We start from the raw sequence: 16,202 nt of genomic DNA, 5'->3' as shown, positions 1-16,202 counted from the left end.
CATTTGAATTATCTAAGCCAAAATGATCATCTTTTCCTCACTAACGAACATAAAATTTTCTAGAAATGTGTTCACGGAGAAAAATATCCTTCTCAACATGTACTAAAATTCACATTTAAGAATCCCAACATTCACTTTAGGGGTGATTTTGTTCTCGTAAATGATCAGTCTCGACTCATTTAATCCCCCCACAAAATTAACACATGCCACTCAGAGAACTCTTCCTTGGGATTTTAAAGTATGTTAAAACACACCACACAGGTAAAAGCAGGGGTTGTCCTAAGTCTAGAGCATCTATCTGAACGTCATCTCTTCTTCCCTGCAAAGAGCAGCGGTAGGCAGTTGGGTTCTCACAAAGGGAGAGGCTGGAGTCCTTGCCCACTACTGATACTGATCTGAAGGCAGAGAGGCATTGTTATGCCACCAGCAAGACACAGAGTCACCGGCCAGGTCCTGTGATCCTGGCAGGGAGCTGACTGTTCCTTCCAACTATCTCAAGGTTAAGTCCCAGCAGTCCATTAGCCCTGAGCATGTGTTTTGCCTCAACTCAGCCTCCACATGGCTTCCTGGATTACCCACTCAGTTAACAGCCCAGCCAGACTGAGACCTCTGGGACTCCCTGTAATCTGAGGCCACGAGGGTCCATTGCTAAAGAGGCTGAAGATTTACGAGATGAACTGCCTTATCTTAATCCATCTGGAGCGTCAGCTAAGGAGTAGGAGAAGAGAAGGACAAGCCCCATAGAACACTTAAACCAGATAAGACTTTGACAGTGCAATGACTTGAGAACTTGCTTTTTCAAAGGAGAAAATCACTTTAATGGCCCTGCCCCTTCCTGTTGCAACATGTCTCAGGCACCCATTCACTGACTGTTTAAGCATGCCCTGATTCCAACACATTTACAGGGCATTTATCGTCTTTTAATTCTGTGGCCTGCAGGATTAAGAATCCAAACAGTGTGATCCAATCACAACACTACTCCTCTTAGTCACGAGAGCCTGATTTAACCATAGCCTGACTCCCGCGGCAAATTTAGTAAAGGATGAATGTGGAAAACTGAATGCCCGGTCACCTCCAAAATTCATTTTAGCAGAGAAACAACTCATTCTTTTCCAACATTTACCAAAAGAAAAAAAAAAAGCAAGCAAGCAAGTAAACATGGAGGAAAACAGTGTCTTTGTTGCCAGGAGTTAATTAGCTATGAAACAGCCAAAGGTCAGCAGCAGAGGATAGACAAGCCGCCATAATTAGAATAATGAATAGGTAGGCATTCAGCAATTGCATACGGAGTAAAAGATTCACCAATGCAGTGACAGTGCATGCCTGCTCCAGCAGCCCCACCACCCCTGAGCCAGCAGCTTGCACTCCATGTGGAGTAAGAGGGAAGCCTTTGGTCTCTTCCACATCCAATCACTGACATGCAGGGCCTCCACAGCTCCAAAGGACAAGAACAGCAGGCAAGGATATTTATCAAGCATGCTCCCTCTGTTCCGGACATCAGTCATGCTAGTTCCCACTCATTCAATTACTCTTCCGTTGACCACCCACATTTAATCCAGCTTTAAAGACAAGACAACAAGGTCTGAGATTTGAGGGATGTACCTGACTCTCTCTCCCCTCCAGGGGTGGTGGAATCTGATCAGCAAAACCAATCTTCCCTGGATCACCCATAAAGGCACTAACCTCATCCACGTTCTCAAAAGCGTTGATGACATCATAGGGCAAACAGGAGAGAAGGTCAATCACAAACCACGTCTTCAGGTAGTTCATGCGGATGAGTTTGGGGTCGGAAATCACCTCCCCAGCTGGTCCAACAAAGGTGGTGTGAAAATTCAGCACAATGTCCACCAAGAAGATGACATCCACGATGCTATCCACAACCAGCCAGGCCACGTTGTTCTGCCTGGTTTTAAAGGAGACATTGTAAGGGACCAAGATGGCTGTATAGAACGTTAAGATCAAGATGATCCAATCCCACGTGGTCTTAAAAACACAGTAATGTAAGATGATGTGAGGGGGAGTCTTTGGTGCCTCTTGCTTGTACTGGGGAAGGATGTCTGAGCCCAGCTGCAGGACCTGTACAGAAAAACACAGGCAAGAGAGAACTATGTTAGGATTTCATTGCAAGCACCTAACCAGTCAGCATCTGTCACTGACAAATACTCATGACACTCCAAACAGACCATTAGGTACAGGAGCAGTACTAGAAGAGAATGGGAGAATGGAAGTAAACATTATAATATAAATAATCATAATGAAACAATGACAAACTATTGTTTGGCTTACTGTGAGCCAAGCATTGTACTAAATACTCCACCTACATTTATTATCTGACTTAATTCTAAATACAACCTTGTTTTATTAGCCAGTTATTATTCTAGGTGACAAGAGACAAACTGAGGCTCAAGAGAATTAAGCAACTTTTCTCAACAAGTATTTATTGCTCTGTGCAAGGAACTGTTCCAGACACTGGACATACAGCAATGAAGAAAACAGCATGACTCCTTCTTTCCTAGAGCTCAGTCTAGCAGACAAATCAAGATAATTTCAAATTGTGATAAGAGCTAAACAAGAAGTGGGAGAGACACACAGTGAGTTGATAGGATGTGACTTGACAAATAGGAGAGAGAGACAGTTTGAAGGGAAACCTGAATGACAACAAGGAACCAGCCATTCAAACTCATGTGGAAAAATTATCTGAGGCAGGGAGCATAACTGGTCTAATGACCTGCAGGTAAGACAAGCTTGATAGTTTCAGGAAAAGGAAGAATTCTGGTGTGACTGAAGCATGCTGAATTCAGAGGAAAGGGAAGATGATGAGCTCAAAGGGGAAGGAGAAACCAGACCACAAAGGATCTGGTGGACCCTGGGAAAGTGTTGCATTTTATTCTCAGTATTTCTGAGTACAGCTGGAGGGTTTTAAGCAGGAGAATAATAATCCGATACATGTTTTTAAAAGTTCACCCTGGCTGCTGTGTAGATAATGAATTGAGGCAAAGGGTTAGAGGGAAGAACAGAATGAGAGAAGCTATTACAACAGCCTGGGAACAAAGATGGGGTGATGGAGAAAAGTAGTCTGATTTCGGATATCTTTTTTATGTAAAACCAGCTGGACTTGCTGATAGCTAGAAAGTGAAGAAAAGGGAGCAATGAAAGGTACCCATTACTTTATTCTAAAAACCCAGCATAGTGGTTTGTCCAGAGTAGGCACTACAAGATGGTTTTTAAGTGACTGACTAAACTCCAAGGTCATACAGTTTGCAAAAGATGGAACCAGGATCCCAAACTAGATCCATCTGGAGTAAAAGCACATGCTGTTCCACATCAAGGTTACATTTTCCTAAATCACAGGTTTTTAAGGAAGCAGACTCAGTGAAAGATGAAGTCCAGAGAAACTCAGCTCCAAGAAGGTATCACAGATGGGTTTCACCCTCAATAGTCAAAGGCAAAAAGCTATGCTTCTAGAAGCCAGCCCAAGCTGGAAGGGACCCCCAGCCCACGAGCTGCTCCTCTGTGCCTCTTACAGTTTCTTATAAATCTCTAGGTGAAATATCCTATTGTGTCTTGGGAACTTCTTTTCTCCTCTAGAGGTTAAAGACCTCTTAGTGAATATAAAATAATCTGAATGAATATCCGTTCCCTATGGTTGCCCCAGGCCTTAAAAGGTGCACAAAAGCAAGAACTCCAGAGTGTCCGGTGTGCTTCTTTGGGTTTGGGAACTGTTTCCACCCCTCCCACCAATGCACAGGGCTCTTCCAGGCCTGGAATTTTAATTTCTCTCCAATGGAAAGAAATTTATATGAGGGAGATTAAGGAAGCTTGAGCCCTGAGACTTCAGACAGGAAAAGGGATTGACCTGTAAGAATAAAGCAAATAAAATTAAGCTGAATAGGACTTTTGCTTCCAGAAAGATGGAGGAGGCATACTTTCCCCTATGCCTCCCTCTAAGTACAACTAATAGCCCTGGACATTATATATAAAACAAATATAAGAAGACTCTGGAAGGTAGAGATAGGAAAGAAAACTGGCTAGGAACAACAGAAGGTTGAGTTCTGTGGGTTTGCTTTTTGCCTCATATATTCCCTGACTTGGAGCACAAGAAGCCAGAAATCTAGAAACACCAATGGGTGCAGACAAAAAAGTCCCAACAAATGCTCCCTGTCTCTAACAAAAGAACTGGGAGAGAGGCAGCCTCAAAGGACAGAAAACTTTTAGATAATAACCACCCTACCATAGCCAAACACCACAGAAAAAGCAGATTCCAAAACCAGACAAAGACAGAACAAAAAGAAGAAAACTACAGACCAATAGCTCCCATAAATACTGATGCAAAAATCCTTAACAAATAGTAGCAAACAGAGTTCAGCAATATATAGAAGAATGACTACGTAGGGTGTATTTCAAGGGTGGAAGGCGGAGTCAACATTCTAAAATCAATCAATGTAATTCACCATATTAACAGGCTAAAGAGGAAAAAATCACATGATCATATTAATTGATGTAGAAAAAGCATTTGACAAAATTCAACATCCATTCATGATAAAAATTCAGAAAAAATAGGAATAGAGAGGAATTTTTTCAGCTTGATAAAGAGCATCTACAAAAAACCTACAGCTAACATCGTATTTAATGGTGACAGGCAGAAGGCTTTCCGCCTGAGATCAAGAACAAGGCAAGATATCAACTTTCCCTATTCTTATTCAACACTGAACTCTTATTCAATAAGGCAAAAAAAAAAGAAAAGAAAAGGTATCCAGATCATGAAGGAAGAAATAAAACTATCCCTATTTGCAAATGACATAATGTTGTACACAGAACATTCCAAGGAATCTACGTATGAACTTATGTGTGTCACACAATACAAGATAAATGCACGAAAATCACTGTATTTCTATATACTAGAAATGAGCACCAAAATTATACAATACCACTTATAATCACTCAAAAACTACCTAGGTTTAAGTATAATGAGACATGTACAGGATTTTTATACTGAAAACAAAAAAATACTGATACAAGTGATCAAAAAAGATATAAATGAATGATGAGACATACTGTGTTTGCAAATTAGAAGACAGTGTACTCGAGATGTCCATTATCTCCAAATTGATATGCAGATTTAGCACAGTTCCTATCAAAATGCCAGCAAGAGTTTTTGTGACTATAAAATATACACAAGATTATTCTAAAATTTATATGGAAAGGCAAAGGAACTAGAACAGCTAAAACAATTCTGAAAATGAAGAATAAATAGGAGGAATCAGTCTAGCCAGTTTCAAGACTTGATATATAGCTACAGTAATTAAGACTGTGTGGTATTGATAGAAAAATAGACTTTTAGATTAATGGAACAAAATAGAGAACCCAAAAATAGACCCACACAAATATGCCCAACTGATTTTTGACAGTGGTGCAAAAAGTAATTCAGTAGAGGAAAGGCAGCCTTTTTAACAAATGGTGCTGGAGCAAAGGACATTCAAAGGCAAAAATATGAACCCAAATATAAGTCTCACATCTTATACAAAAATGTCAAAAATAGATCTCAAAACAGATTGAAATGGATTACAGACTCAAATGTAAAATGTAAAACTATAAAAATTTTAGGAGGGACCAGCCCCGTGGCCAAGTGGTTAAGTTCGCACACTCCGCTTCAGTGGCCCAGGGTTCGGATCCTGGGCACGGACAAGGCACTCCTCATTAGGCCATGTTGAGGCGGCATCCCACATGCCACAACTAGAAGGACCTACAACTAAAATATACAACTACGTACTGGGGGGATTTCGGGAGAAAACAGCAGGGAAAAAAAAGAAGACTAGCAACAGTTGTTAGCTCAGGTGTCAATCTTTAAAAAAAAAATTTAGGAAAAAACATAGAGAAAATCTTGGGGCTCTAAGGCTAGGCAAAGTGTTCTTAGACTTGGCACCAAAAGCACAATCCATAAGAAAAAAAACTGATAAATTATATCTCATCAAAATTCAAAACTTTTGCTGTGCAAAGACTCTCTTACAAGGATGAAAAGTTAAGCTATGACTTGGAAAAAATATTTGCAAACCACATATCCAAGAAAGAAATAGTATCCAGACTATATAATTTACAATATATAATCTCAAAACTCAACAATAAAAAACAAACAATCCAATCAGAAAATGAGGAAAAAGCATGAATGGACATTTCATTCAAGAGGATATACAGACAGATGGCAAATAAGCACATGAAAAGACATGCAACATCATTAGCCATTAGGGAAATGCAAATTAAAACTACAATGAGACGGATGTGATGGATGGAAACTCGACTTTTGCTGGTGAACACGATGTAATGTGTAAAAAAGTCAAATTATAATGATGTACACTTAAAATCTATATAATGTTATAAACCAATGTTGCCTCATTAAAAAAAAAGACTACAATGAGATATCACTATGCACCCATCAGAATGGCTAAAATAAAACATATGATGACACTAACTGCTGGTGAGGATGCAGACAAACTAGATCACTCATATATTGCTAGTGGAAATATAAAATGGAACAGCCACTCCAGGAAAGTCTTGCAGTTTACTAAACAACTAAATATCTAACTACCATATGACCCAAGAATTGCACTCCTGGGCATTTATCCCAGAAAAATGAACACCTATGTTCACACATAATCCTGTACGTGAATGTTCATAGCAACTTTATTCTTAATCATCAAAAACTGAAAACAACCCAGATGTCCTTCAACAGGTGAATGGTTGAACGAACTGAGGTACATCCATACCATAGAATACCACTCAGCAATAAAAAGGTACAAACTACTGGTACATGCAACAACCTGGATGAATCACCAGAGACTGAAAAAAATCAATCCCCAAAGATAATATACTGCATGAGTCCATTTATATAACATCCTTGAAATGACAAAATTATAGAAACAGAGAACAAATTAGTTGTTGCCAAGGGTTTAAGGAGGCAGGGAGGGCAGGAAGGAAGTGGGTGTGGCTATAAAAAGGCAACATGAGGAATTCTCGCGATCGTGGAAATGTTCTGTATCCTGACTCTACCAATATCAGTATCTTGGTTGTGATGTTGCAGTACAGTTTTGCAGGAAGTTACCACCAGGGGAAACTGAGTAAAGAGCACATGGGATCTCTTCATATTATTTCTAAAAGTTATCTCAAAATAAGAAGTTTAACTTTAAAAAAATCAGCTGTATATCGATGAATTACAAGTATTGTAAGGAAGGGGTCCTGGGCATTCAGCTAAGAGAAAGGCAGGAGGTAAGAGAGGTGAGATATTTAAGGGTTTATTGTATATTTGCAAAATACAGTCTGGGTGATAAGACTATTCAGCAAGAACTCAAAAGAATCCACAGGTAAGCAGTCACCTGCTGATTGTACACCAAATTCGCCTGGAGCTCCATGGTTCTTGGTAGCAAGCCCTCAAGAGGAAATGCCCTTTCAGAGAAAAATGGCTGTTCCTGTGACAGTTTGATATAATCCATAATTATTTCTAAGTGGATTTCCCATTCTGATGCTTTCCAGGACACTATTAGGCCCTGCTTGAGTGAGCCCTGAGTCAAGAGTGTCTTCATACCTTCCAAAATGCCAGGTTGACTGCAGACTCTTCTCCTGCTGCTATTCCTACAACATGTTCTCAAAGGGGATTGACAGAGGCAATAGGCTAGCCAGGGGCCTTGTATCCACTTTCTCTCTTCCCACCTCTGGATGTAGCCTTTTGCATTGAAACTATAGAGTATCTGCATTCTAAGAGCAGACTTAGATGCTACGATATTTGATTGGGATAAATGTGAGACATTCTTTGCCAAATCTTTATATTAAAGACTCTGAATGATTCCCATAAGGCTAGGCTTTTATAGTCTGACTTGAGATCCTATATATTTCACTCTCATAATAACTCTTATATTAACTCTATGGAAAACAGAAGGTGGAAATTCCATGGAGTTCTTCATTACACAAAATCAATATTCTTTAGAAAAATTCCCTGACCAAAAGAGAATTTTGCATCCAGTTAGGTATCCAACTCTAATGGTCTTTTCAGAGTACAGTGACAAATGACCAATTATTCATGTTGATCAGAAAGATTCCCACGAGACTGACCCAGCTTCCTCCTCAGAAGCGTGTATGGGAATAGATTCAAACCAGGACAACAGGTAACAGTACCGCTCTGAGGAGCTCCATGATGGCCATCCTCAGGAGAAAAAGCTTTCTCAGGGTCATTCAGAATATCATCACCTGGAAAGGGATTAGTGTCCTGCAAAGGGAGGAAGTCTCTGGGTACAGAGTCAAAAGAGATGGGATACCGACCTTGTGCCCAGCCATAATGAGCTTGCCCAATGTTAGATGCTCAGTGACACTTCAGAAGCTTGCAGAGAAACAGCTTCACCAAACACGGAGACAGAACGACCTGGTGTAGTGGTGCTGGTGACCACCGCAGTCAGTCCTCCCCCTCACCTCTTTTCTGAGCTTATCAGTGTGAGCATATGCTTCTATTCCTTCCATTTGATTAGCCTTGTACAGTGCAAGCTTCCAACGGCAGAGAGCTGGCAGCCCTTCCAGAATGCACTTCCTAAGAGTGGGCTTGTGTTTGTCCTATACGCCCAATCAGACGAGGAGTCCTCCTAAGGCAGATACTACTTTCAGTGCAATGTCACTAGTTCACCCGCTCCCTATCCCTCCTCCTACAACACCCAGTCTCAGGCCCCCAGGAAGTGCTACTTACAGGCCATTAATAACAAAGCCAAAGAATGCTCATCTTGAAGACTGATTCTAGAAGGGAAATAGGGTTAGGGCTTTTCCCTAGATGAAGAATAGGGAAATCAGATATCACATTCCCCTACCACTTTTACCTCCAAAGTCCTCTATTGTATTTTTGAATCTTATAATCACCTCGTAAGGGAGATCTACAGATGGGAAAAAGGAGGTTCAGAGAGGCGAAGTGACTCACCCTGAGTCATACCAGGGGTGAGTAAGCAGAGAGCTAGGAATACAAGCCAGGCTGCCAGCTCTAAGCCTTCGCGTTTTCACTAATCTATTTGTATAGCCTAAAATACCTTTCACAGCACACTGATATACATCATCACATCTCATGCGACCTCATGAGATGGGAAGACTTGTATTTTTCTTATTTCAAAAATTCAGAAAATAAACCCAGAAGGTAAATGGTTTGCTCACAGTCATATTGCAGATGACAAAACAGGATCTTAAGCCCAAGCCCAGCTTCCTAATTCAATGCTTTTCTTCTACTGTATACTGACTCTTGATAAACTATTGCTTTTGCATAGCACCTCTGAATGATGGCAACATGCCATCCTGTTATCTTATAAAGCCAGCTTCCAATCAAAGGCAGCATCTTCCATTGTGGACATTCTCCAGGACTTCTCAATTAAAGTCCCAAACCAGGGGCCAGCCCCGTGGCCGACTGGTTAAGTTTGCGCGCTCTGCTTTGGCGGCCCAGGGTTTTGCCGGTTTGGATCCTGGGCACGGACATGGCACTGCTCATCAAGCCATGCTGAGGCGGTGTCCCACATGCCACAACTAGAAGGACTCACAACTAAAAATATGCAACTATGTACCAGGGGGCTTTGGGGAGAAAAAGGAAAAATAAAATCTTAAAAAAAAAAAAGTCCCAAACCAGCCACATTGGCCAGAGCCTATCTCCCTGAAGAGTAACTACCCCAGTCTCCAAACCACTTGTAAATAGATTAAGAAAGAAGCAGGACCAAACTACACTTACCCTGAAACCCTTCCGTGTCAAGCAATAGTCACTATGCAAGGTGATTTTTGCTAATGTGGATCAGAGATCATAATATCTCACTCTAAGTTCTTAAGAGCTATTTTCTGCTACAGCTCACTCTTAGCTCATGTTTTTGCCTTGTGAATCACTGAAAACATAGGTACAGAGAGAGGCTCCTGAATCTTCCAGTGGTCACATATGTACAAATTGGCTTCTTCCCTCACCCACCTACCTCCTTCCTGTTTCAGTAGAGGAAGGCCCTCCTCCTACCAAAGGCCACTTCGTCTCATGTGCTCTGAACCTCATCCTTCTCCCCCTCCTCAAGTGCTTTACACCCAGTTCCCTCCCACAATGAGTCTCTCTCTTTTCATTCCATCAACCTCTCCTTGGACATGGAATCATTTCATCAGCATCTTGAGACATCAATCAACTCTCCTTTCTTGCTAAACTCCTTTTGCCATTCCCCTTTATAGCCAGACTTTTTGAAAGATTAGTCTAAATACGTCTCCACTTTCTCCCCTCCAATCAGGTACCACACACCCCAGTCTTACTACGGCCTCCAGCCTCTAATGAAATAGCCATTGCCGAGGTCACCCAACAATCTCAATGCTGCTAAATCCAATGACTCTTCCATCTTGATCTAACTCACCCTCTCAGAAGATTCATACACATCTTCCTTCGTGAAACACTCTCTTTGTTGGGCTGTCTTAATGCCACTCTTTCCTGTTGTGGTATCACAAAGATGTGCAGCTCAGATCTCCCTGCAAGAAAACCTCCGGAACTAATCCACCAGGGAGTTCTGTTGCTTCTACCACCAAATATGTGTAACTTAGGATCCCTTCACTATTCTCCAACTTACTTCTACAACTTCATCCAATGCACCATCGCCTCTCTCTACAGCATGGCAGTGGCTTCCCAACCTCTTCCTACTTCCATTCTGGCCCTCCTCAAATTCATACACCATACAGCAACTTGTATTCAATCATGTCACTTCCCTGGTCAAAACCTTCCAGCTCGTTACATTGAACTTCAAACAAGATCTACATTCTAATGCTGTGATCTACAAGCCATCTATCTTTCCAACTCAACTAAGCCCTTCACCCTCTCACCAACCACTCCATCCCACTGGCTTTCTGCAATAATACAAAAGCTCTTCTCCCACTGTGGGGCAGCTCAAACCCTCCTCTCCTACATGAATGGGTTCTTCTCAACCTTTAGGTCTTGGTGTAAAGTGTCATCTCCTCATAGAGGCCTTCCCTGACCAGCCTATCTGAAATAGACTCTCCTCTACTTCCCTTTCTCTGTTACTTTCTATCATATCACCAGGTTTGTTCCTTTTATAACATTCATCAGGAATTATAATAATAATACATGTATCTGTATATTTACTTTTTTACAGATGTCTCCCCCACTAGACTGTGAGCTTCATTAGGGCAAGGTGTTTGTCTGTCTTCTCACCACCACACAGACAGTCCTTAGCACAATGCCCAGCACATAGTAAGTGCTTAACAAAAGTCACTTGAATAAATGAATGACCAGTTGACCAGTTAAAATCAAAGAAGAGGCCATAAAAGAAGATCCAAATAATATAATTCTTGACAAAAATATAACATCAAGAATGTTCATAGAACATTATAATAACCATAATAGAGATGAGAGAGAATATGTAATATCTTAAGGCCATATTCCAATTATATGTACTGTCATGAAAAATAAAAATAAAAACCAGGGTCCACATATACCACTTAACATGAAGAAAGTTTCCAGCATATGCCCTCGCACAAGTATTACGGTATCAGTATCATTTATCGAGTACTCACTGTATGGCCTACCCTGAGCTAGTAAGCCCTTTACGCATGTTAATACATTTCATAATCACAGCTCTATGAGGTGCATACTATTATCACCCCTATTTCACAGTGAAGAAACTGAGGCTCAGGGAAGTAAAGTAACTTGTCCAAGGCCACAAAGGTTTTAAGCCATACAGCCCAGTGTTGAAAACCTTGTCAAGTTTAACACCAAGGTCCATGCTTTTAACTCCTATGCTCCCATGCCAGGTTCTGTGCTGAGTACTTTACACACAAAATACAATTTAATCCTTACAACCACCATGTGAGGGAGATATTGGTCTTTATTTTATAGATAAGAAAAATGACTCCAGGGATGCTAAGTTGCCCAAAACCACAAAGCTAATTAAGTGGTGAAGCTGAGATTCAAACCAAAATCTAATTCAAAAACCCATAGTCTAAACCAGCACTAACCAACAGAGAGATGAGGCAAGCCACAAATGTGAGTCTCCTCTATAATTCTAAATTTTCTAGTAGCCATGTAAAAAGAAGTAAAAGGAAACAAGTAAAATTAATTTTAGTATTTTAACCCAATAATTTAACCCAATATAGCCAAAATATTATCACTTCAACAAGTGACATATCAATATATACAATTACTAGTGAGATATTTTCCTTTCTTTTTTTCATATTAAGTTTGAAATCGAATGTGTATAATGTAACTTACTACACCTCTCAGTTCAGCTAAATCACATCCCAGTGGCTCAACAGCCACATGCAGCCAGTGGCCACCATACTGGACAGCATAAGTCTAAACTATGACATTATATTGCACCATAAGAATATCCTGAACCAACTTAAACAAAGGTAGGCATTGCTCTCCAAAGCAGATTGGGAACGGACAAACTATCCACACACCAGACAACAAACAATGGATTAAAAATGTGAACCACAAACACATGTGTACATGTAAATGTGTGCAAGGTGGGAAACTGGGGAGAAGGGAGGACATGTCAGGAAATGAAGGGATAGCTGGGGAAACCATTAGAGAGGGGGCTACAGACACACTAAGTCAATCAAGATAGAGCTCTTGCAGAGATATGTGTGTGGCAATATGTATAAATCTATAAATTCTTCCTGTAAACAGTTAAGCAGTATTCAAAACTCATATTTTTGTGCAAATAAAGAAAAAGATTGGTTCAGCAGGTTCTGGATGAGAATCAGGAAGACTCTAGCAATCAGTTCATGGAATACATTCTTTTCACCTAAAGGCCTTAGCTTTCTCAAGGATTGGGGACCAAGAATGACAGAATTGACATGGCTGGAAAGCAAGCAGGACTGATAAGATAAATTTATTTCCAAAAAGAAATGGACAAAATGGCCTCACAGACTCCATCAATTCTATGGACTCTTATGGTCTCCTAATAAAAATAACCACAGACACTTGGACACCAAAAGTTACCCAGAAGGATCCAAAGACGCCACAATTTGGAACAGAGGAGAGATGTGCAAACAAGCTCCTAAAATACACTGCAACAAGTGGTAAGAGATGCCTGGATACAGTGCTTTAGGAGAAGAGGAAAGGAGACAACAGATTGACTTAGGTAGTCAGGAAAGACTTAGATGTGAGGTGATTGTCAAGATCCTCCTTGAAGGATGGGCCACAGACAGACAAAACTCAGGCAGGACATTTTCAGCAGACAGCGTGTGCAAGGCTTAGATGTGTAAAGGAGGTGGTATAAGAGCTCAGTGTGGGAGGAGCCTGGTGTGGCTGAAGCATATGAGTTGTTGGCTTTTTGTTGTTGTTGTTGTTGTTGTTGTGTGTTAGGGGTCTAGAGAGGACAAAACTGGGAAATGAAACTAAACATAAGGGAGAGGCAAGGCAAGTCTTGACGTGCCTTTTATGCAAAGGTAAGAATTTTAAGTAAAGGAGGTTCACAATCAATTGCTCTGTGCGAAGGTAATTGCCTTCATGTGAAGAAGGATCAGAAGAGGCAAGCCTGGAAGCACAGGGAGGCCTGCTACGAGACACCGCAGAACTCCAGGAAAGAGGACGTGGGCTGGAACTGAGGAGTAGCACCGGACAAAGTTGTGGGCAAACTCTAACATCTCCCTCAGAGCTTGAAGACACGGCCAGTTCACCACAGCCAAGATGGGTCCTAACAAGGGTGGGAGGGGCCGGCAGCCTCAAGATCGCCACCTCATGGGGAGTGTCAGCCATCACCTCTTTGGATGATGGCAGAAGAAACCAGAGTCAAATACTGAGAATTTCCTCTTTGAGAGTGGCCCCCAGGGTACTCAGCTTCACCCACCAAACTGGCTTCATTGACCATTTAAAGACACAGACGGAATAGCCACCACAAACACCACCATCACCATCATCCACCACAACTGCCTCAAACATTCTCTCTTGGTGAGTGAAGAGAAATCTTGGTCCTCCAAACCCCATACTCCGGGCACAACCCCTCCCTTGGCACCTATATGTGCATCTCTTTCCCTTTCCCAAAGTGCAGCTCCAAAAACCTCCTGTTTAGAAACAATGTGGGTCTTTATGACTACAAAGCGAGGGGAAACTCAGTCCCCACCAGAAAAAGCATATTCTAAGAAAAAGGGAGAACTGGATGTTAACGAGGCTGAGAATGAAGCTCTAGCCACAAAATAAAGCCTGATTTGGGGTTTCAGGCACCCTGAGCTCAACAACTGCTTAACTCCTGCCATAAACACCCTTCCCCATAAACCAGCCAGGCTCTATTCTTAGAACTTTTTCCATGATGCACTTGTTCTTTATGGAAAAGATAAAGGCATTGGGAAGCAATTAAAAGTATTAACCCAAATACTTTGTCAAAGTCGAGTACCAACCCACATGACACCTTCACAAATATAAGCCTACGTTGAAACGCAATTGGGCAATGATCTCGATTTCTTCCTATTTTGCTGAGAAGTACTTCAGTTGTATTCTTTTAACTTTTTATTTTGAAATCTTCAGCTATATTTTTTAAATTCAAGTATTGAGAATAAGTGATGAGGTTGAGTCATGGAAACATTGCCATCCTTATCAAATCAGTTAAAAATAGTTGTCCGTGATCCATGATGACGGCAGAAAACTTTCATGAGCGGGGAAGGAGTTAAATGTGAAAGAGAATCAATATTTACTGAGGACCTACTAAGTGTCAGGCAGTGAACTAGGTGCTTGCTTCCTTCTCCGTTCATTCATTTAATGAGCACTTATCAAGCACTTTATATGTGTTGGCCCCATGTTCGATGGTAGGGTTGTAGAATAAACACAAGAGACACTACCTCTGCCTTCATGGACTTTTCATTATCGGAGCAGGCAAATATTAAACAACAGCATTCACAGGGGCGTGAGTGCTCAAAAAGGAAATTCCACATGGCAAGGAGGGCTTCCGAAAGGGAGGCCTACCTGGCCACGGGTGGGGCAGGGGCAGTTGGGAAGGCCTCGAAGGGAATGTGAGATGTCTACAGTGAGACTTGAAGAATGTGTAGGAACTAGTCCAGCCAAGGGACAGAGCAAGGGTTTGCAGGCAGAGGAAAGGGCATGTTCCAAGGCCCAGGGGCAAGAGAGAGTTTGACAAGTGTGAGTGCCACCTGGCTGACACGGAGAGTGGGTGGAAAGCTGCCAGATGAGGCTGGAGAGGAGAGTTGGGTCTTGTAAGTCAAGTGTAAAATTTAAATTTATCCAAAGAAATAAGAAGACGTTAAAGGATTTTGAAGCAGGCAGTAATAAGATCAGGCTTGTCCTTTAAAGCACCACAACAATCTTTCAGGGTAGGTAGCATTCTTATACCATGCAAATGAGGGGAAAGATGAGTTAAGTAACTTTTATAAAGTCACACAGCTGGAATGTAGTGGAGTTTTGGATGAGGATTCAGGTCAGTCTGACTCCAAACCCCCTTCTCTTTCCACTACATCATCCTGTCTCTAAGAAACAAACAAACAAAAAGCTGCAGAAGATCCTTAAACCTCATTTCAGCTGATCGTTTATAACTTTTTTACCAAATCAAGAGCAAAGTTGATCCCTGGCATCATTGAATATTTGAGTTTTCCCCTGCCTACCTTGAATAAACAAAGTTTATTAAAATATGATAAACACATACACAATATAGCCCTCCTATGAAAAAAGCAGAGAATCGCCCCAGAGGACCCAGCCATCAGGTAAGAGAGCACAGTGAGAAGGAACCCCATGGCTCCTGGGTGCATACGGGGTGATCAGGTACAGGTGACCTTCAGGGCTGGAAGGCAATGGGAAGGCCATTAGTTCAGCCACACTTCCCAAGCTCACCTTCAACGTGCCATCAAGTGGTCATCCAAAACACCTCCAGTAATGACAAAGTACTACAGGCACAGCCTATTCCATACTGAGACAGTGCTGAGCATTTAAAAAGACTCTTTATGAAAGGCAAATGACCTCAAAACCCAGGTACTTGTGTAAGAGGCTCCTCTTGCCCAAGTTACTTTCCTCTTCAGAGCAATAGAATACCACAGGGGTGATGAGGTTCCACTGGAGTGTTGTCACTTTTCCCTGAGTCTGAAGAGCCAGAGGGAGTCAACACCCAAAAAGCAAAGTAAGAGGAGCAGGAAATCTCAATTTCAACACACACTGAGCCTGTTTCTAGGAAAAGGGATAACACCACCTTTGCTCACATGCATCCTGGCAGCCA

The 16,202-nt window shown here is 41.5% G+C and overlaps 1 protein-coding gene across 5 annotated transcripts in view; it reads right to left on the bottom strand.

The window, feature by feature from the left end:
• The window catches only part of KCNH1 (potassium voltage-gated channel subfamily H member 1), a 362,772-nt gene that overhangs the window by 286,633 nt on the left and 59,937 nt on the right, over positions 1-16,202 (bottom strand). For 3 of the 5 annotated variants that reach the window (XM_070591290.1, XM_070591291.1, XM_070591292.1), the window contains exon 6: positions 1,603-2,076. In XM_070591290.1, coding sequence (XP_070447391.1) covers positions 1,603-2,076 — 474 coding nt within the window. The remainder of the gene's footprint in view (positions 1-1,602; positions 2,077-16,202) is intronic. The other 2 variants (XM_070591289.1, XM_070591293.1) reach the window with 1 other exon arrangement.

The sequence above is a fragment of the Equus przewalskii genome, chromosome 23 (genome assembly GCF_037783145.1).
Source record: "Equus przewalskii isolate Varuska chromosome 23, EquPr2, whole genome shotgun sequence".
Classification (NCBI taxonomy): domain Eukaryota; kingdom Metazoa; phylum Chordata; class Mammalia; order Perissodactyla; family Equidae; genus Equus; species Equus przewalskii.
Note: the sequence above shows the minus strand (reverse complement) of the source record. Positions and strands in the feature narration are given on the sequence as shown.